The 16,513-nt window shown below is 47.6% G+C and overlaps 1 protein-coding gene across 1 annotated transcript in view; it reads left to right on the top strand.

The window, feature by feature from the left end:
• The window catches only part of LOC128690881 (protein turtle homolog B), a 91,423-nt gene that overhangs the window by 2,683 nt on the left and 72,227 nt on the right, over positions 1-16,513 (top strand). The window contains exons 2-3 of the mRNA XM_070088492.1: positions 7,310-7,518; positions 12,328-12,438. Coding sequence (XP_069944593.1) covers positions 7,310-7,518; positions 12,328-12,438 — 320 coding nt within the window. The remainder of the gene's footprint in view (positions 1-7,309; positions 7,519-12,327; positions 12,439-16,513) is intronic.

The raw sequence follows: 16,513 nt of genomic DNA, 5'->3' as shown, positions 1-16,513 counted from the left end.
GAGGACAGCCTGTGGTAGTAGTGGTGGTGGTGAGGACAGACTGGTGGTTGTAGTGGTGGTGGTGAGGACAGACTGGTGGTGATAGTGGTTGTGCTGAGGACAGACTGGTGGTGATAGTGGTGGTGCTGAGGATAGCAGTAGTCAGTAGTTATCAGACTGGGACAGACTGATGCAGCAGTATTCAAGTATGGTAGTTACCGAGTGTCATTCATTGTTTTGTGAGTAACACAGTAGTTAGTGATAACTTTGTACCACAGTAGTTAGTGATAACTTTGTACCACAGTAGTTAGTGATAACTTTGTACCACAGTAGTTAGTGATAACTTTGTACCACAGTAGTTAGTGATAACTTTGTACCACAGTAGTTAGTGATAACTTTGTACCACAGTAGTTAGTGATAACTTTGTACCACAGTAGTTAGTGATAACTTTGTACCACAGTAGTTAGTGATAACTTTGTACCACAGTAGTTAGTGATAACTTTGTACCACAGTAGTTAGTGATAACTTTGTACCACAGTAGTTAGTGATAACTTTGTACCACAGTAGTTAGTGATAACTTTGTACCACAGTAGTTAGTGATAACCTTGTACCACAGTAGTTAGTGATAACTTTGTACCACAGTAGTTAGTGATAACTTTGTACCACAGTAGTTAGTGATAACCTTGTACCACAGTAGTTAGTGATAACTTTGTACCACAGTAGTTAGTGATAACTTTGTACCACAGTAGTTAGTGATAACCTTGTACCACAGTAGTTAGTGATAACCTTGTACCACAGTAGTTAGTGATAACCTTGTACCATCTAATGGGAGAACCTTTCGCTCTCTGTCTTGCATCCCTTTCGCCCCTATTTCCGTCTCGCCAGTACCTCACCTTCTATACGTCTCGCCCTTTATCGCTTGTCCCTGCTTCTCCCCTGCCTCTCCCCTGCCTCTCCCCTGCCTCTCTCTTGCCTCTCCCCTGCTTCTCCCCTGCTTCTCCCCTGCCTCTCCCTTGCCTTTCCCCTGCTTCTAATTTGCTTCTCCCCTGCCTCTTCCCCTGCTTCTTCCGTGCCTCTCCCCTGCCGCTCCCCTGCGTCTCCCCCGTCTCTCCCCTGCCTCTCCCCCTGCCTCTCCTCTGCCTCTTCCCTGCCTCTCCCCTACCTCTCCCCTGCCTCTCCCTGCCTCCTTCTGTCTCTTTCTCTGCCTCTCCCTTGCCTCTTCCCTGCTTCTCCCCTGCCTCTCCCCTGCCTCTCATCTACTTCTTCGTGCCTCTCCCCTGCCCCTTCCCTGCTTCTCCCCTGCCTCTCCCTTGCCTCTCTCGTGCCTCTCCCGTGCCTCTCCCCTGCTTCTCCCATGCCTCTCCTCTGCCTCTCCCCTGCCTCTCCCCTGCTTCTCCCCTGTCTCTTCTCTGTCTCTCCTCCGCCTCTTCCCTGCTTCTCCCGTGCCTCTCCTGCCTCTCAGCTGCCTCTCCCCCTGTCTCTCCCCTGCCTCTCCCATATCTCTCCCCTGTCTCTCCCCCTGCCTCTCCCCCTGTTTCTCCCCTGCCTCTCCCCTGCCTCTGCTCTGCCTCTTTCCATGCCTCTCCCCTGCCTCTCCCCTACCTCTTCCCATGTCTCTCCTCTGCCTCTCCTCTGCCTCTCCTCTGCCTCTCCCCTTGCCTCTCCCCTGCCTCTCTTCGTGCTTCTTCCGTGTCTGTCCCCTGCCTCTCCCCTGCCTCTTCCCCGGCCTCTCCCTTGCTTCTCCCCTGCCTGTACCCTGCTTCTACTCTGCCTCTCCCCTACCTCTCCTCTGCCTCTCCCCTTCCTCTCCCCCTGCCTCTACCCTGCTTGTACTCTGCCTCTCCCCTGCCTCTCCTCTGCCTCTCCCCTGCCTCTCCCCCTGCCTCTACCCCTGCTTCTCCCCTGCTCCTCTCCAGCCTCTCCCTTGCCTCTCCCTTGCCTTTCCTCTGCCTCTACCTCTGCTTCTCCCCTGCTTCTCCCCTACCTCTCTCCTGCCTCTCCACTGCCTCTACCTCTGCTTCTCCCCTGCTTCTCCCCTGCCTCTCCCCTGCCTCTCCACTGCCTCTCCACTGCCTCTCCCCTGCCTCTCCATTGCCTCTCCACTGCCTCTCCACTGCCTCTCCACTGCCTCTCCACTGCCTCTCCACTGCCTCTCCACTGCCTCTCCACTGCCTCTCCACTGCCTCTCCCCTGCCTCTCCACTGCCTCTCCACTGCCTCTCCACTGCCTCTCCCCTGCCTCTCCACTGCCTCTCCACTGCCTCACAAGCCAATCATTCTCGGGGTTTAGGCCTGCCACAGTATCTCTCAGGTGTCACTTATAATCACTCTGGCAGCAACGTAATTAACCAGGTATGAAGTTAAATTAGCTGGGAAAAAGCTGTTATTGCTTTTGTTTGGGAAAGTTTGTGGTCGAGGTTAATCCTCGCTTGTGTCGCTGTCACCTCTGCTTTCATAACAAAGTTGCTGCCGTCGCCAGCGTGTTTGTAACAGCAGCTGTGTTGTCACCAGCATGTTTGTGATGGCCCAGTGATCTTGTCTACACACATGCAAAAGTTACTGATTTGTTTACACACCTGTGAAGATTATTTGGTTTCCCCTACACACCTGCACCAGTCACTGCTTATATCTACACACCTGCAATAGTCTTCACTTACACACCTGCAAGTTTTCACTTACACACTTGTAACAATCTTCACCTACACACCTGCTTTCAGGTTTTTATCTCCTGGATGTTAAATTATACACTGTAATACTGAGTCATTGTTATGTTGACCGAATAATAGCGAATGACAGCAAAATGTATAGACAACGTGGGTAAGGTGCCAACACCTGCTAGACAATACAGGTAAGGTGCCAACACCTGCTAGACAACACAGGTAAGGTGCCAGCACCTACTAGACAACACAGGTAAGGTGCCAGCACCTACTTCACAATGCAAGTAAGATGCTAACACCTGCTAGACAACACAGGTAAAGTGCCAACACCTGCTAGACAACACAGGTAAGGTGCTAACACCTGCTAGACAACACAGGTAAGGCGCCAAAGCCCTCTAGACAACACTGGTAGACAACACCTGCTAGACAACACAGTTACGGTGCAAACACCTGCTAGACAACACAGGAAAGGTGCCAACACCTGCTAGACAACACAAGTAAGGCACCAAAGCCTACTAGACAACACTGGTAAGGTGCCAACACCTGCTAGACAACACAATTACGGTGCCAACACCTGCTAGACAACACAGGAAAGGTGCCAACACCTTCTAGACAACACAGGTAAGGTGCCAACACCTGCTAGACAACACAGTTACGGTGCCAACACCTGCTAGACAACACGGGAAAGGTGCCAACACCTGCTAGACAACTCAGGTAAGGTGCCAACACCTGCTAGACAACTCAGGTAAGGTGCCAACACCTGTTAGACAACACAGGTAAGGCGCCAAAGCCTACTAGACAACAAAGGTACGGTGCCAACACACTTTACCTCTCAAACTGTCACATTTATAATATATATCAATGATCTTGATGAAGGAATTGCTAGTGATATGAGCAAATTCGCCGATGACACGAAGATAGGTAGGATAATTGATTCAAACGTAGATGTTAGGGAACTTCAGGAGGATTTAGACAAACTCTACTCTTGGTCAGAAAAGTGGCAGATGCAGTTCAATGTGGATAAATGCAAGGTTCTGAAGCTCGGGAGTGTCTATAACCCTAGCACTTATAAGTTAAATAATGTAGAACTTAGCCATACAGATTGCGAAAAGGACTTAGGGGTTATGGTAAGCAGCAACCTTAAACCAAGACAGCAATGCCTAAGCGTACGTAATAAGGCAAATAGATTACTGGGATTTATATCAAGAAGTGTAAGCAACAGAAGTCCAGAGGTCATACTGCAGCTTTATACATCATTAGTAAGGCCTCACCTAGATTATGCAGCTCAATTCTGGTCTCCATATTACAGAATGGACATAAATTCGTTAGAAAACATTCAGCGTAGGATGACTAAACTAATACATAGCATTAGAAATCTTCCTTATGAAGAAAGATTGAAGACTCTTAAGTTACATTCACTTGTTAGAAGAAGAATGAGGGGAGACCTGATCGAAGTGTATAAGTGGAAGATAGGTATTAATAAAGGGGATATTAACAAGGCCTTGAGGATATGTGATGAATGGTTTGAAAAACCGACAAGTTGAAGATTGAGACACTTATGCAGCATATGGGAATCTTTATTCAGGAAACGTTTCGCCACACAGTGGCTTCATCAGTCCAATACAAAGAGGAAGGCGTAAGGAGAGGAGGAGAATGAGGTAATCAGTCCCTCAACCTGGAGTCGATGTGTTCAGTTCATCAATCTTGTAGAATGTACAGCATAGGGCCGTAGACGTGGCTTATATACTGTAGTGAGGTGACGTGAAGCAGATGGAGGCGGGGTCATAGTGGTACCATCCACTAGTCGAAGTAGGTCTTCGTCCAAAGGTTGAACAAGTGTTGAAGAATTCTTTGTAACAAGACCCCATGATGCTGCCGTGTCTGACAGTTGTGATGAATGGTTTGAAAAACCGACAAGTTGAAGATTGAGACACTTATGCAGCATATGGGAATCTTTATTCAGGAAACGTTTCGCCACACAGTGGCTTCATCAGTCCAATACAAAGAGGAAGGCGTAAGGAGAGGAGGAGAATGAGGTAATCAGTCCCTCAACCTGGAGTCGATGTGTTCAGTCCATCAATCTTGTAGAATGTACAGCATAGGGCCGTAGACGTGGCTTATATACTGTAGTGAGGTGACGTGAAGCAGATGGAGGCGGGGTCATAGTGGTACCATCCACTAGTCGAAGTAGGTCTTCGTCCAAAGGTTGAACAAGTGTTGAAGAATTCTTTGTAACAAGACCCCATGATGCTGCCGTGTCTGACAGTTGTGATGAATAAGTGTCTCAATCTTCAACTTGTCGGTTTTTCAAACCATTCATCACAACTGTCAGACACGGCAGCATCATGGGGTCTTGTTACAAAGAATTCTTCAACACTTGTTCAACCTTTGGACGAAGACCTACTTCGACTAGTGGATGGTACCACTATGACCCCGCCTCCATCTGCTTCACGTCACCTCACTACAGTATATAAGCCACGTCTACGGCCCTATGCTGTACATTCTACAAGATTGATGGACTGAACACATCGACTCCAGGTTGAGGGACTGATTACCTCATTCTCCTCCTCTCCTTACGCCTTCCTCTTTGTATTGGACTGATGAAGCCACTGTGTGGCGAAACGTTTCCTGAATAAAGATTCCCATATGCTGCATAAGTGTCTCAATCTTCAACTTGTCGGTTTTTCAAACCATTCATCACAACTGTCAGACACGGCAGCATCATGGGGTCTTGTTACAAAGAATTCTTCAACACTTGTTCAACCTTTGGACGAAGACCTACTTCGACTAGTGGATGGTACCACTATGACCCCGCCTCCATCTGCTTCACGTCACCTCACTACAGTATATAAGCCACGTCTACGGCCCTATGCTGTACATTCTACAAGATTGATGGACTGAACACATCGACTCCAGGTTGAGGGACTGATTACCTCATTCTCCTCCTCTCCTTACGCCTTCCTCTTTGTATTGGACTGATGAAGCCAATGTGTGGCGAAACGTTTCCTGAATAAAGATTCCCATATGCTGCATAAGTGTCTCAATCTTCAACTTGTCGGTTTTTCAAACCATTCATCACAACTGTCAGACACGGCAGCATCATGGGGTCTTGTTACAAAGAATTCTTCAACACTTGTTCAACCTTTGGACGAAGACCTACTTCGACTAGTGGATGGTACCACTATGACCCCGCCTCCATCTGCTTCACGTCACCTCACTACAGTATATAAGCCACGTCTACGGCCCTATGCTGTACATTCTACAAGATTGATGGACTGAACACATCGACTCCAGGTTGAGGGACTGATTACCTCATTCTCCTCCTCTCCTTACGCCTTCCTCTTTGTATTGGACTGATGAAGCCACTGTGTGGCGAAACGTTTCCTGAATAAAGATTCCCATATGCTGCATAAGTGTCTCAATCTTCAACTTGTCGGTTTTTCAAACCATTCATCACAACTGTCAGACACGGCAGCATCATGGGGTCTTGTTACAAAGAATTCTTCAACACTTGTTCAACCTTTGGACGAAGACCTACTTCGACTAGTGGATGGTACCACTATGACCCCGCCTCCATCTGCTTCACGTCACCTCACTACAGTATATAAGCCACGTCTACGGCCCTATGCTGTACATTCTACAAGATTGATGGACTGAACACATCGACTCCAGGTTGAGGGACTGATTACCTCATTCTCCTCCTCTCCTTACGCCTTCCTCTTTGTATTGGACTGATGAAGCCACTGTGTGGCGAAACGTTTCCTGAATAAAGATTCCCATATGCTGCATAAGTGTCTCAATCTTCAACTTGTCGGTTTTTCAAACCATTCATCACAACTGTCAGACACGGCAGCATCATGGGGTCTTGTTACAAAGAATTCTTCAACACTTGTTCAACCTTTGGACGAAGACCTACTTCGACTAGTGGATGGTACCACTATGACCCCGCCTCCATCTGCTTCACGTCACCTCACTACAGTATATAAGCCACGTCTACGGCCCTATGCTGTACATTCTACAAGATTGATGGACTGAACACATCGACTCCAGGTTGAGGGACTGATTACCTCATTCTCCTCCTCTCCTTACGCCTTCCTCTTTGTATTGGACTGATGAAGCCACTGTGTGGCGAAACGTTTCCTGAATAAAGATTCCCATATGCTGCATAAGTGTCTCAATCTTCATCTTGAGGATATCTCTCCAAGAGAGAACCCGCAGTAATGGATTTAAATTAGATAAGTTTAGATTTAGAAAGGACATAGGAAAGTATTGGTTTGGAAATAGGGTAGTTGATGAGTGGAACAGTCTACCTAGTTGGGTTATTGAGGCTAGGACTTTGTGTAGTTTCAAATTTAGGTTGGATAAGTACATGAGTGGGAGGGGTTGGATTTGAGAGGGACTTGCACATCAGAGCTTATTTCTTGGGTAGCATTGAAAATTGGGTTGGTCAAATGTTTGTTAGTGGGATGAATTCTAAAGGACCTGCCTAGTATGGGCCAACAGGCCTGCTGCAGTGTTCCTCCTTTCTTATGTTCTTATTAATCATCAATGGCACCGCACAAGACTATTGTGTGAATTCACAGAATGGCACTCAGGGCAGTTCTCGCGCAAGGCTGCAACACCATGCTGGCACACTCTCATCATAACTATTCTACCTTTCTCTTGGCCTGACAGCATCGACGGACGCAACGGACCTGTCCGTCGGGCGCAGCACTGGGCCGACGAGCGAGCTCTGGGTAATCGGGCGTACTTCGACCTGTCTTCGCGTCCCCCGGGTCTGGTGTTGAGACCGCTGGCCTTCTCTGACCAGGACGAATACCGCTGTAGGGTCGACTTCAGGTCTTCCCCCACCAGGAACGTCAGAGTCAACCTCAGAGTAATAGGTAGGTCTCTGTATGTCACGTGTCTCAAGGATACAATTTACCTGCCAACAGAATAGTAATGATATTTCTGCCTATCAGAAAAGTTATATACTAGCTAAGCTTTTAATAAGTGATACTTCTCTTTCTTCCCAATAACCACCCACTGAGAGTTGCAACACATTACTAACTCAGTGTATGCTAACCTCTCTTCACGACTCAATATTTCATATGTATATATATTAAGCTAGAAAATCCTTTAGCTCATGCAATGTAAATTCGCTTGAAACTCGTTCGGCTCAGCGCTTCAAACTCTCTAAGACATCCCGCAAATTATATTAACCCAGCAAAACCGCACAATGATTTTCCCCAAGAAAGAAAAATGCGAAAGTTAACGTGGCATTGTTGCTGGTGTTGGAGAACTTATATTGTGGCTTGTGTTAGTGGGAGTTTGTGTTAGTTTGGGAATGCTGGCAGACACTGTGTGCGAGACTCTGAGGCATGGCCAGATAGTAGACAATAACTCACTAGTTACCACAGCCTGCTGTTGTGAGTGTTTTTATTATACTTTACCACTAACACCACCTCATCATTTTACCATCACGCCGTCAATCTATCACACTATCAGATCAACACACCATTATGCCATCTTTGTCATGACGTGAAGATATAAGAAAAGAACAAGACTGAAAAGTGGAAAGGACACAGACTGACTACAGTAAGTGTGGTCAAGTAAATATTAACTGGACGACATCGAATACAAGACCATCGTTGCTGTGAATATAAAACACACACACACAGCAGTGTCAACATAAGTCCAGGCAGTGTGTGAGACAGTGTGAGGTCACACACACAGCAGTGTCAACATAAGTCCAGGCAGTGTGTGAGACAGTGTGAGGTCACACACACAGCAGTGTCAACATAAGTCCAGGCAGTGTGTGAGACAGTGTGAGGTCACACACACAGCAGTGTCAACATAAGTCCAGGCAGTGTGTGAGACAGTGTAAGGTCACACACACAGCAATGTCAACGTAAGTCCAGGCAGTGTGTGGTCACATCACTTGTCTCTTAATAAGGAACGTAATTACACGTTTAGAAGTTCTCTTACACACTTTGTGGCGGCTTCATGAAGGAATTATCTCTGACGGAAGTTTAAATTGACTCCAGCAAAAATGTTGCCCAACTTGATGACCAAATTTTTCATCCTTTCAAGGTAGTGGCTGAAGTTTGTGACAGCGTGGCCTGAGCCATCTTAGTAACATGGTGCCAGCTGTCTTCAACCATCTGTGGTGATGGTGCCAGCTGTCTTCAGCCATCTGTGGTGAAGGTACCAGCTGTCTTCAACCATTTGTGGTGGTGGTACCAGCTGTCTTCAACCATCTGTGGTGATGGTACCAGCTGTCTTCAACCATCTGTGGTGATGGTGCCAGCTGTCTTCAGCCATCTGTAGTGATGGTATCAGCTGTCTTCAACCATCTGAGGTGATGGTATCAGCTGTCTTCAACCATCTGTGGTGATGGTACCAGCTGTCTTCAGCCATCTGTGGTGATGGTATCAGCTGTCTTCAACCATCTGTGGTGATGGTACCAGCTGTCTTCAACCATCTGTGGTGATAGTATCAGCTGTCTTCAACCATCTGTGGGGATGGTATCAGCTGTCTTCAACCATCTGTGGTGATGGTATCAGCTGTCTTCAACCATCTGTGGGGATGTTATCAGCTGTCTTCAACCATCTGTGGTGATGGTATCAGCTGTCTTCAACCATCTGTGGTGATGGTACCAGCTGTCTTCAACCATCTATGGTGATGGTATCAGCTGTCTTCAACCATCTGTGGTGATGGTACCAGCTGTCTTCAGCCATCTGTGGTGATGGTATCAGCTGTCTTCAACCATCTGTGGTGATGGTACCAGCTGTCTTCAGCCATCTGTAGTGATGGTATCAGCTGTCTTCAACCATCTGTGGTGATGGTACCAGCTGTCTTCAGCCATCTGTGGTGATGGTATCAGCTGTCTTCAACCATCTGTGGTGATGGTACCAGCTGTCTTCAGCCATCTGTAGTGATGGTATCAGCTGTCTTCAACCATCTGTGGTGATGATACCAGCTGTCTTCAGCCATCTGTGGTGATGGTATCAGCTGTCTTCAACCATCTGTGGTGATGGTACCAGCTGTCTTCAACCATCTGTGGTGATGGCATCAGCTGTCTTCAACCATCTGTGGGGATGGTATCAGCTGTCTTCAACCATCTGTGGTGATGGTATCAGCTGTCTTCAACCATCTGTGGTGATGGTATCAGCTGTCTTCAGCCATCTGTGGTGATGGTATCAGCTGTCTTCAACCATCTGTGGTGATGGTACCAGCTGTCTTCAACCATCTGTGGTGATGGTCCCAGCTGTCTTCAGCCATCTGTGGTGATGGTATCAGCTGTCTTCAACCATCTGAGGTGATGGTATCAGCTGTCTTCAACCATCTGTGGTGATGGTACCAGCTGTCTTCAGCCATCTATGGTGATGGTATCAGCTGTCTTCAGCCATCTGTGGTGATGGTGCCAGCTGTCTTCAACCATCTGTGGTGATGGTACCAGCTGTCTTCAGCCATCTATGGTGATGGTATCAGCTGTCTTCAGCCATCTGTGGTGATGGTGCCAGCTGTCTTCAACCATCTGTGGTGATGGTACCAGCTGCCTTCAACCATCTGTAATGATGATACCAACTGTCTTGAACCATGATGATTGTAGCATCTGCCTAAGATGGCCTAGGATGTCCTAGGAATCAGTGTCCTAGGATGGCACCCTCCTAGGATGCCCTATCCTAGGATAGTATTGATAGTTGGTATATTAGGTTTGAAGCCTATCGGCTACACGAGGGTTACCAAAGCTGCATGTCACCTGAACGCCACCAGTCAGAGGTATACTTTAATTATTTAATCCCTAAAACATGGAATTAATCTCTGACCTCTGACCTCCGACCTCTGACCTCCCACCTCTGACCTCCCACCTCTGACCTCCGACCTCTGACCTCCGACCTCTGACCTCCGACCTCTGACCTCCGACCTCTGACCTCCGACCTCTGACCTCCGACCTCTGACCTCTGACCTCCGACCTCTGACCTCCGACCTCTGACCTCCGACCTCTGACCTCCGACCTCTGACCTCCGACCTCTGACCTCCGACCTCTGACCTCCGACCTCTGACCTCCGACCTCTGACCTCCGACCTCTGACCTCCGACCTCTGACCTCCGACCTCTGACCTCCGACCTCCGACCTCCGACCTCCGACCTCCGACCTCTGACCTCCGACCTCTGACCTCCGACCTCTGACCTCCGACCTCTGACCTCCGACCTCTGACCTCCGACCTCTGACCTCCGACCTCTGACCTCCGACCTCTGACCTCCGACCTCTGACCTCCGACCTCCGACCTCCGACCTCCGACCTCCGACCTCTGACCTCCGACCTCTGACCTCCGACCTCTGACCTCCGACCTCTGACCTCCGACCTCCGACCTCTGACTTCTGACCTCCGACCTCTGACCTCTAAACACCATCATGTTTCTGCAGCAGCTTAGGTGACCTCGTGAAGATGAAATAATCTTTTGATCTTTGTGACTATGTGAACAACCTTTGACCTCTGTGACTCCCCTGAAATGACCTTTGCCACTCCTGAAATGACCTTTGAGCTTTATGACCTCTGAAATGACCTTTGAACCTTGGTGACCTAAGAAACAACTCATACCCCCTGTGACACAATTTACCAAAGATCTAATATATATATATATATATATATATATATATATATATATATATATATATATATATATATATATATATATATATATATATATATATATATATATATATATATATATATATATATATATATATATATATATATATATATATATATATATATATATATGCCAGGAGCAATGGGCTAGTAACCCCTTTTTCCGTATAGCTTACTAAAACAAAAAGAAGAAAACCGTCAAAGTGGGATGTTTGAATGTGCGTGGATGTTATGAATGAAAAGAAGCTGGATGTCCTGGCTCTAAGTGAAACAAAGCTGAAGGGGATGGGGGAGTTTCAGTGGGGAGAAATAAATGGGATTAGGTCAGGGGTTTCTAAATGAGTTAGAGCTAAGGAAGGAGTAGCAATAATGTTGAAGGATAAGTTATGGCAGGAAAAGAAGGAATATAAATGTATAAATTCAAGAATTATGTGGAGTGAAATAAGGGTTGGATGTGAAAAGTGGGTTAAAGTAAGTGTTTATGCATCTTAAGAAGAGAGAAGTATAGAAGAGAGAGGGAGAGATTTTGGGAAATGTTGAGTGAGTGCGTGGGGAGTTTTAAATTAAGTGTGAGAGTACTTGGTGGGTAAAAATGTTGAGGAGGGAGTAGTAGGTAAATTTGGGGTGCCAGGGGTAAATGAAAATGGGAAGCCTTTAATTGAGCTATGTGTAGATAGAGGTTTGGTAATAAGTAACACGTATTTTATGAAAAAAGAGGATAAATATGTATACAAAATATGATGTAGGACGTAATGAAAGTACTTTGTTAGATTATGCATTGGTGGGTATATGGTTGATGGGTAGGCTCCAGGATGTACATGTTTATAGAGGGACAACATATATATCAGATCATTACTTAATTGTAGCTACAGTTAGAGTAAGAGGTAGATGGGAAAAGGAAAATTGCAACAAATGGAATCTACATATATATATATATATATATATATATATATATATATATATATATATATATATATATATATATATATATATTTGTTTCCTTGTCCACTGAGTAATGGTAACCTGGAGTGACCTTTGACCTTTGTTGTCCACAGTTCCTCCTGAGAAGATCCGGGTGGTGAGTGAGGCTGGCCTGGAGGTGTCTGGTGTTATTGGTCCTTATCCTGTCGGTGCCTCCGTCACCCTCCACTGTAAGGTCGACCATGGTGAGTAGTCAGAGAGAGAGAGAGAGAGAGAGAGAGAGAGAGAGAGAGAGAGAGAGAGAGAGAGAGAGAGAGAGAGAGAGAGAGAGAGAGGAAGGGAGAGTGAAAACTTAATAACATCAAAGAGAAAGGTCAACAGCTGTTCCGTTTGCAGCAGAAGGTCCCAGAACCGCATTTTCTTATGTAATCTGCTTGTATCCTACCAGCGTCACTCGTAGACGTCTGCTGCTGCTGTTGCTGTTACTGCTGCTGTTGCGGTCTCACATAACCTGCTGCACAGGTCGACGTGTCTTGTGCTGCTGTTATCTTCCTGACATCGACGACTACTATGCTTTTGCTGTTTTTGCTGCCAATTATCACTACTGCTGCTTCTGCTGCTACCACTACGGTTACTGTTACTTCTGCTGCTGCTCCCTGACTCTGACTGACTGTGGCTGTGTTATCAGTGAGTGCCGATTCAAGACATTCTCGTCTGTTCCTGCCTTGTTCTGTTAACCTGACTCGCCCGGGGCTCAACCATCCTGTGGCAGTGTTACCTTCAACAACACGGACGTTGTTGATGTTACTGCTGTGGCAACCAGTGTTACCTTCTACAACACGGGTGTTGTTGATGTCACTGTTGTGGCAACCATTGTTACCATCTACAACACGGCCGTTGTTGATGTCACTGCTGTGTAGCGGCATCTACGCTCACATATGCGTGTGGACAATTCCCTACCAGTCTCACTCCCGTCTACTCTCTTACGATAACTACAAGAGACGATGTAGAGGAGTGTCCTGTCCTGGGTGCTAGTGCTGACTATCTGTCCTGTCCTGGGTGTTAGTGCTGACCATCTGTCCTGTCTTGGGTGCTAGTGCTGACTGTCTGTCCTGTCCTGGGTGTTAGTGCTGACTATCTGTCCTGTCTTGGGTGCTAGTGCTGACTATCTGTCCTGTCTTGGGTGCTAGTGCTGACTGTCTGTCCTGTCCTGGGTGTTAGTGCTGACCATCTGTCCTGTCTTGGGTGCTAGTGCTGACTATCTGTCCTGTCCTGGGCGCTAGTGCTGACTATCTGTCCTGTCCTGGGTGCTAGTGCTGGCTATCTGTCCTGTCCTGGGTGCTAGTGCTGACTATCTGTCCTGTCCTGGGTGCTAGTGCTGACTATCTGTCCTGTCCTGGGTGCTAGTGCTGACTATCTGTCCTGTCCTGGGTGCTAGTGCTGATTATCTGTCCTGTCCTAGGTGCTAGTGCTACTATCTGTCCTGTCCTGGGTGCTAGTGGTGACTATCTGTCATGTGCTGGGTGCTAGTGCTGACTATCTGTCCTGTCCTGGGTGCTAGTGCTGACTATGTATCCTGTCCTGGGTGCTAGTGCTGACTATGTATCCTGTCCTGGGTGCTAGTGCTGACTATCTGTCTTGTCCTGGGTGCTAGTGCTGGCTATCTATCCTGTCCTGGGTGCTAGTGCTGACTATTTGTCCTGTTCTGGGTGCTAGTGCTGACTGTGTATCCTGTCCTGGGTGCTAGTGCTGACTGTCTGTCCTGTCCTGGGTGCTATTGCTGGCTATCTGTCCTGTCCTGGGTGCTAGTGCTATCTGTCCTGTCCTGGGTGCTAGTGCTATCTGTCCTGTCCTGGGTGTTAGTGCTGACTATCTGTCCTGTCCTGAGTGCTAGTGCTGACTATCTATCCTGTCCTGGGTGCTAGTGCTGGCTATCTGTCCTGTCCTGGGTGCTAGTGCGTTCTGTCCTGTCCTGGGTGTTAGTGCTGACTATCTGTCCTGTCCTGGGTGCTAGTGCTGACTATCTGTCCTGTCCTGGGTGCTAGTGCTGACTATCTCTCCTGTCCTTGGTGCTAGTGCTGACTATCTGTCCTGTCCTGGGTGCTAGTGCTGACTATCTGTCCTGTCCTGGGTGCTAGTGCTGACTATCTGTCCTGTCCTGGGTGCTAGTGCTGACTGTTTGTCCTGTCCTGGGTGCTAGTGCTGACTGTTTGTCCTGTCCTGGGTGCTAGTGCTGACTGTTTGTCCTGTCCTGGGTGCTAGTGCTGACTGTTTGTCCTGTCCTGGGTGCTAGTGCTGACTGTTTGTCCTGTCCTGGGTGCTAGTGCTGACTATTTTAATTCTGGTGATGTCCTTGATAGCGTTGACTGTCATGGAACTGACTTTTTTAAGTAACCTAGACTGTCTACCTCCACAGGCTACCTCTAAGGCTGTCTACCTCCACAAGTGGAGGTAGACAGCCTTAGACAGTAGCTACTGTTGCTGTCCACTTCCGGGGTTTTAATTATTCTCTGTGTTTTCCTCCTTCAGTATCAGCTGCTTGTCTGTTACTCTGTTTACACTCCAACAGCATATCAAATCCTGAGAATTACTAGTCTTGTCTTATTTTGTTGTGTGTACTCACCTAATTCTGGTTGCATGGGTCGATTCACAGCTCCTGGCTCCGCCTCATCGCTAGTGTGTGTGTGTGTGTGTGTGTGTGTGTGTGTGTGTGTGTGTGTGTATTCGCCTATTTGTGGATTTAGGGGTCGATTCATAGTTCCTGGCCCCTGGAGTGTATGTGTGTGTGTGATGAGAAGGATATCAGTCTTAATTAACAGGAGAGAAACTGCATCTACTCTCCCTCACCCTCATCTTACTCTCCCTCACCCCATCTTACTCTCCGCTACCCACCTTTTCCCTCCCTCACCGTTCCTCTGTTATTCTCCCTTCAACACCCCTCCATCCTTTTTCTCTAACCCCTCCTTCCTTACTCTCCCTACTTCCCTTTATCTCAATCTTTTTTCTATTTTTTCTCACTCGTACATTTTCTTATTCGGCCTCTCTCTTTCTCCTTCCTCTCCCTTTCCTCCCTCTCCCTCTCCTTCCTCTCCCTCTCTCTCCACCCTCTCCCTCTCCTTCCTCTCCCTCTTCCTTCCTCTCACTCATCCTCAACACTTGTTGCTTCCTACGCTCCCTGCTCTTCAGAGCTTACTTTATCACTGCTCTGCACTCTGATACCTTCTACCCAACACCTGAGTACTCTGATACCTGCTACCCAACACCTGAGTACTCTGATACCTTCTACCCAACACCTGAGTACTCTGATACCTTCTACCCAACACCTGAGTACTCTGATACCTTCTACCCAACACCTGAGTACTCTGATACCTGCTACCCAACACCTGAGTACTCTGATACCTTCTACCCAACACCTGAGTACTCTGATACCTGCTACCCAACACCTGAGTACTCTGATACCTTCCACTCCAACCCAACCCGCACCTGATACCTGCTACCTCCAACACCCGAGTACCTGATTACCACACCCAACACCCTGAGCAACCTGACACCTTCTACCCAACATCCTGAGTACCTGATATCCGCCTTACCCAACCCAACCCGGAGTACCCTGGGATACCTTCCTACTTCAACACCCGAGCACCTTGGATACCTTACCCAACCAACCACCCGAGCACCTTGGATACCCGCCATCCCAACCCAACCCGAAGTACTGAGTACCTTCCTTGGCACTAACCATTCTGAGTAATTTGATACCTAAGCCAACCAACCACCCGAGTACTTGATATCCTTGCTACCCAACACCTGGAGTACTCTGGATACCTTCTACTCCCAACACCTGAGTACTCTGAGATACCTGCTACCCAACACCTGAGTACTCCTTGATACCTCCCACCCAACACCCGAGTAATTCTTGATACCTGGGTTACCCAACACCCGAGTAATTTGATACCTCTACCCAACACCCGAGTACCTTGGACACCCGCTACCCAACACCCAATAACTCTGATACCTTCACTCCAACACCCGAGCCAATTGACACCAAGCACCCAACACCTCAGGAGTACTCTGATACCTTCTACCCAACACCTGGAGTACCTTGATACCTCTACTCCCAACACCTGAGTACTCCGAGACACCTTGCTACCCTGAACACCCGGATGTACCTTGATACCCAAGCAACCCAACACCCGAGTGGACTCCACATACCCAAGCAACCCAACACCCGAGGTACCTGATACCTTCATTACCCAACACCCGGAGGTACACCTTGAATACCTATTATACACCAACACCTCGAGTAATTCTGATACCTTCCAC

This window comes from Cherax quadricarinatus, chromosome 24, assembly GCF_038502225.1.
Source record: "Cherax quadricarinatus isolate ZL_2023a chromosome 24, ASM3850222v1, whole genome shotgun sequence".
Lineage (NCBI taxonomy): Eukaryota > Metazoa > Arthropoda > Malacostraca > Decapoda > Parastacidae > Cherax > Cherax quadricarinatus.
The sequence above is the reverse complement of the archived record's forward strand: the minus strand, read 5'-3'. Positions and strand labels throughout refer to the sequence as shown.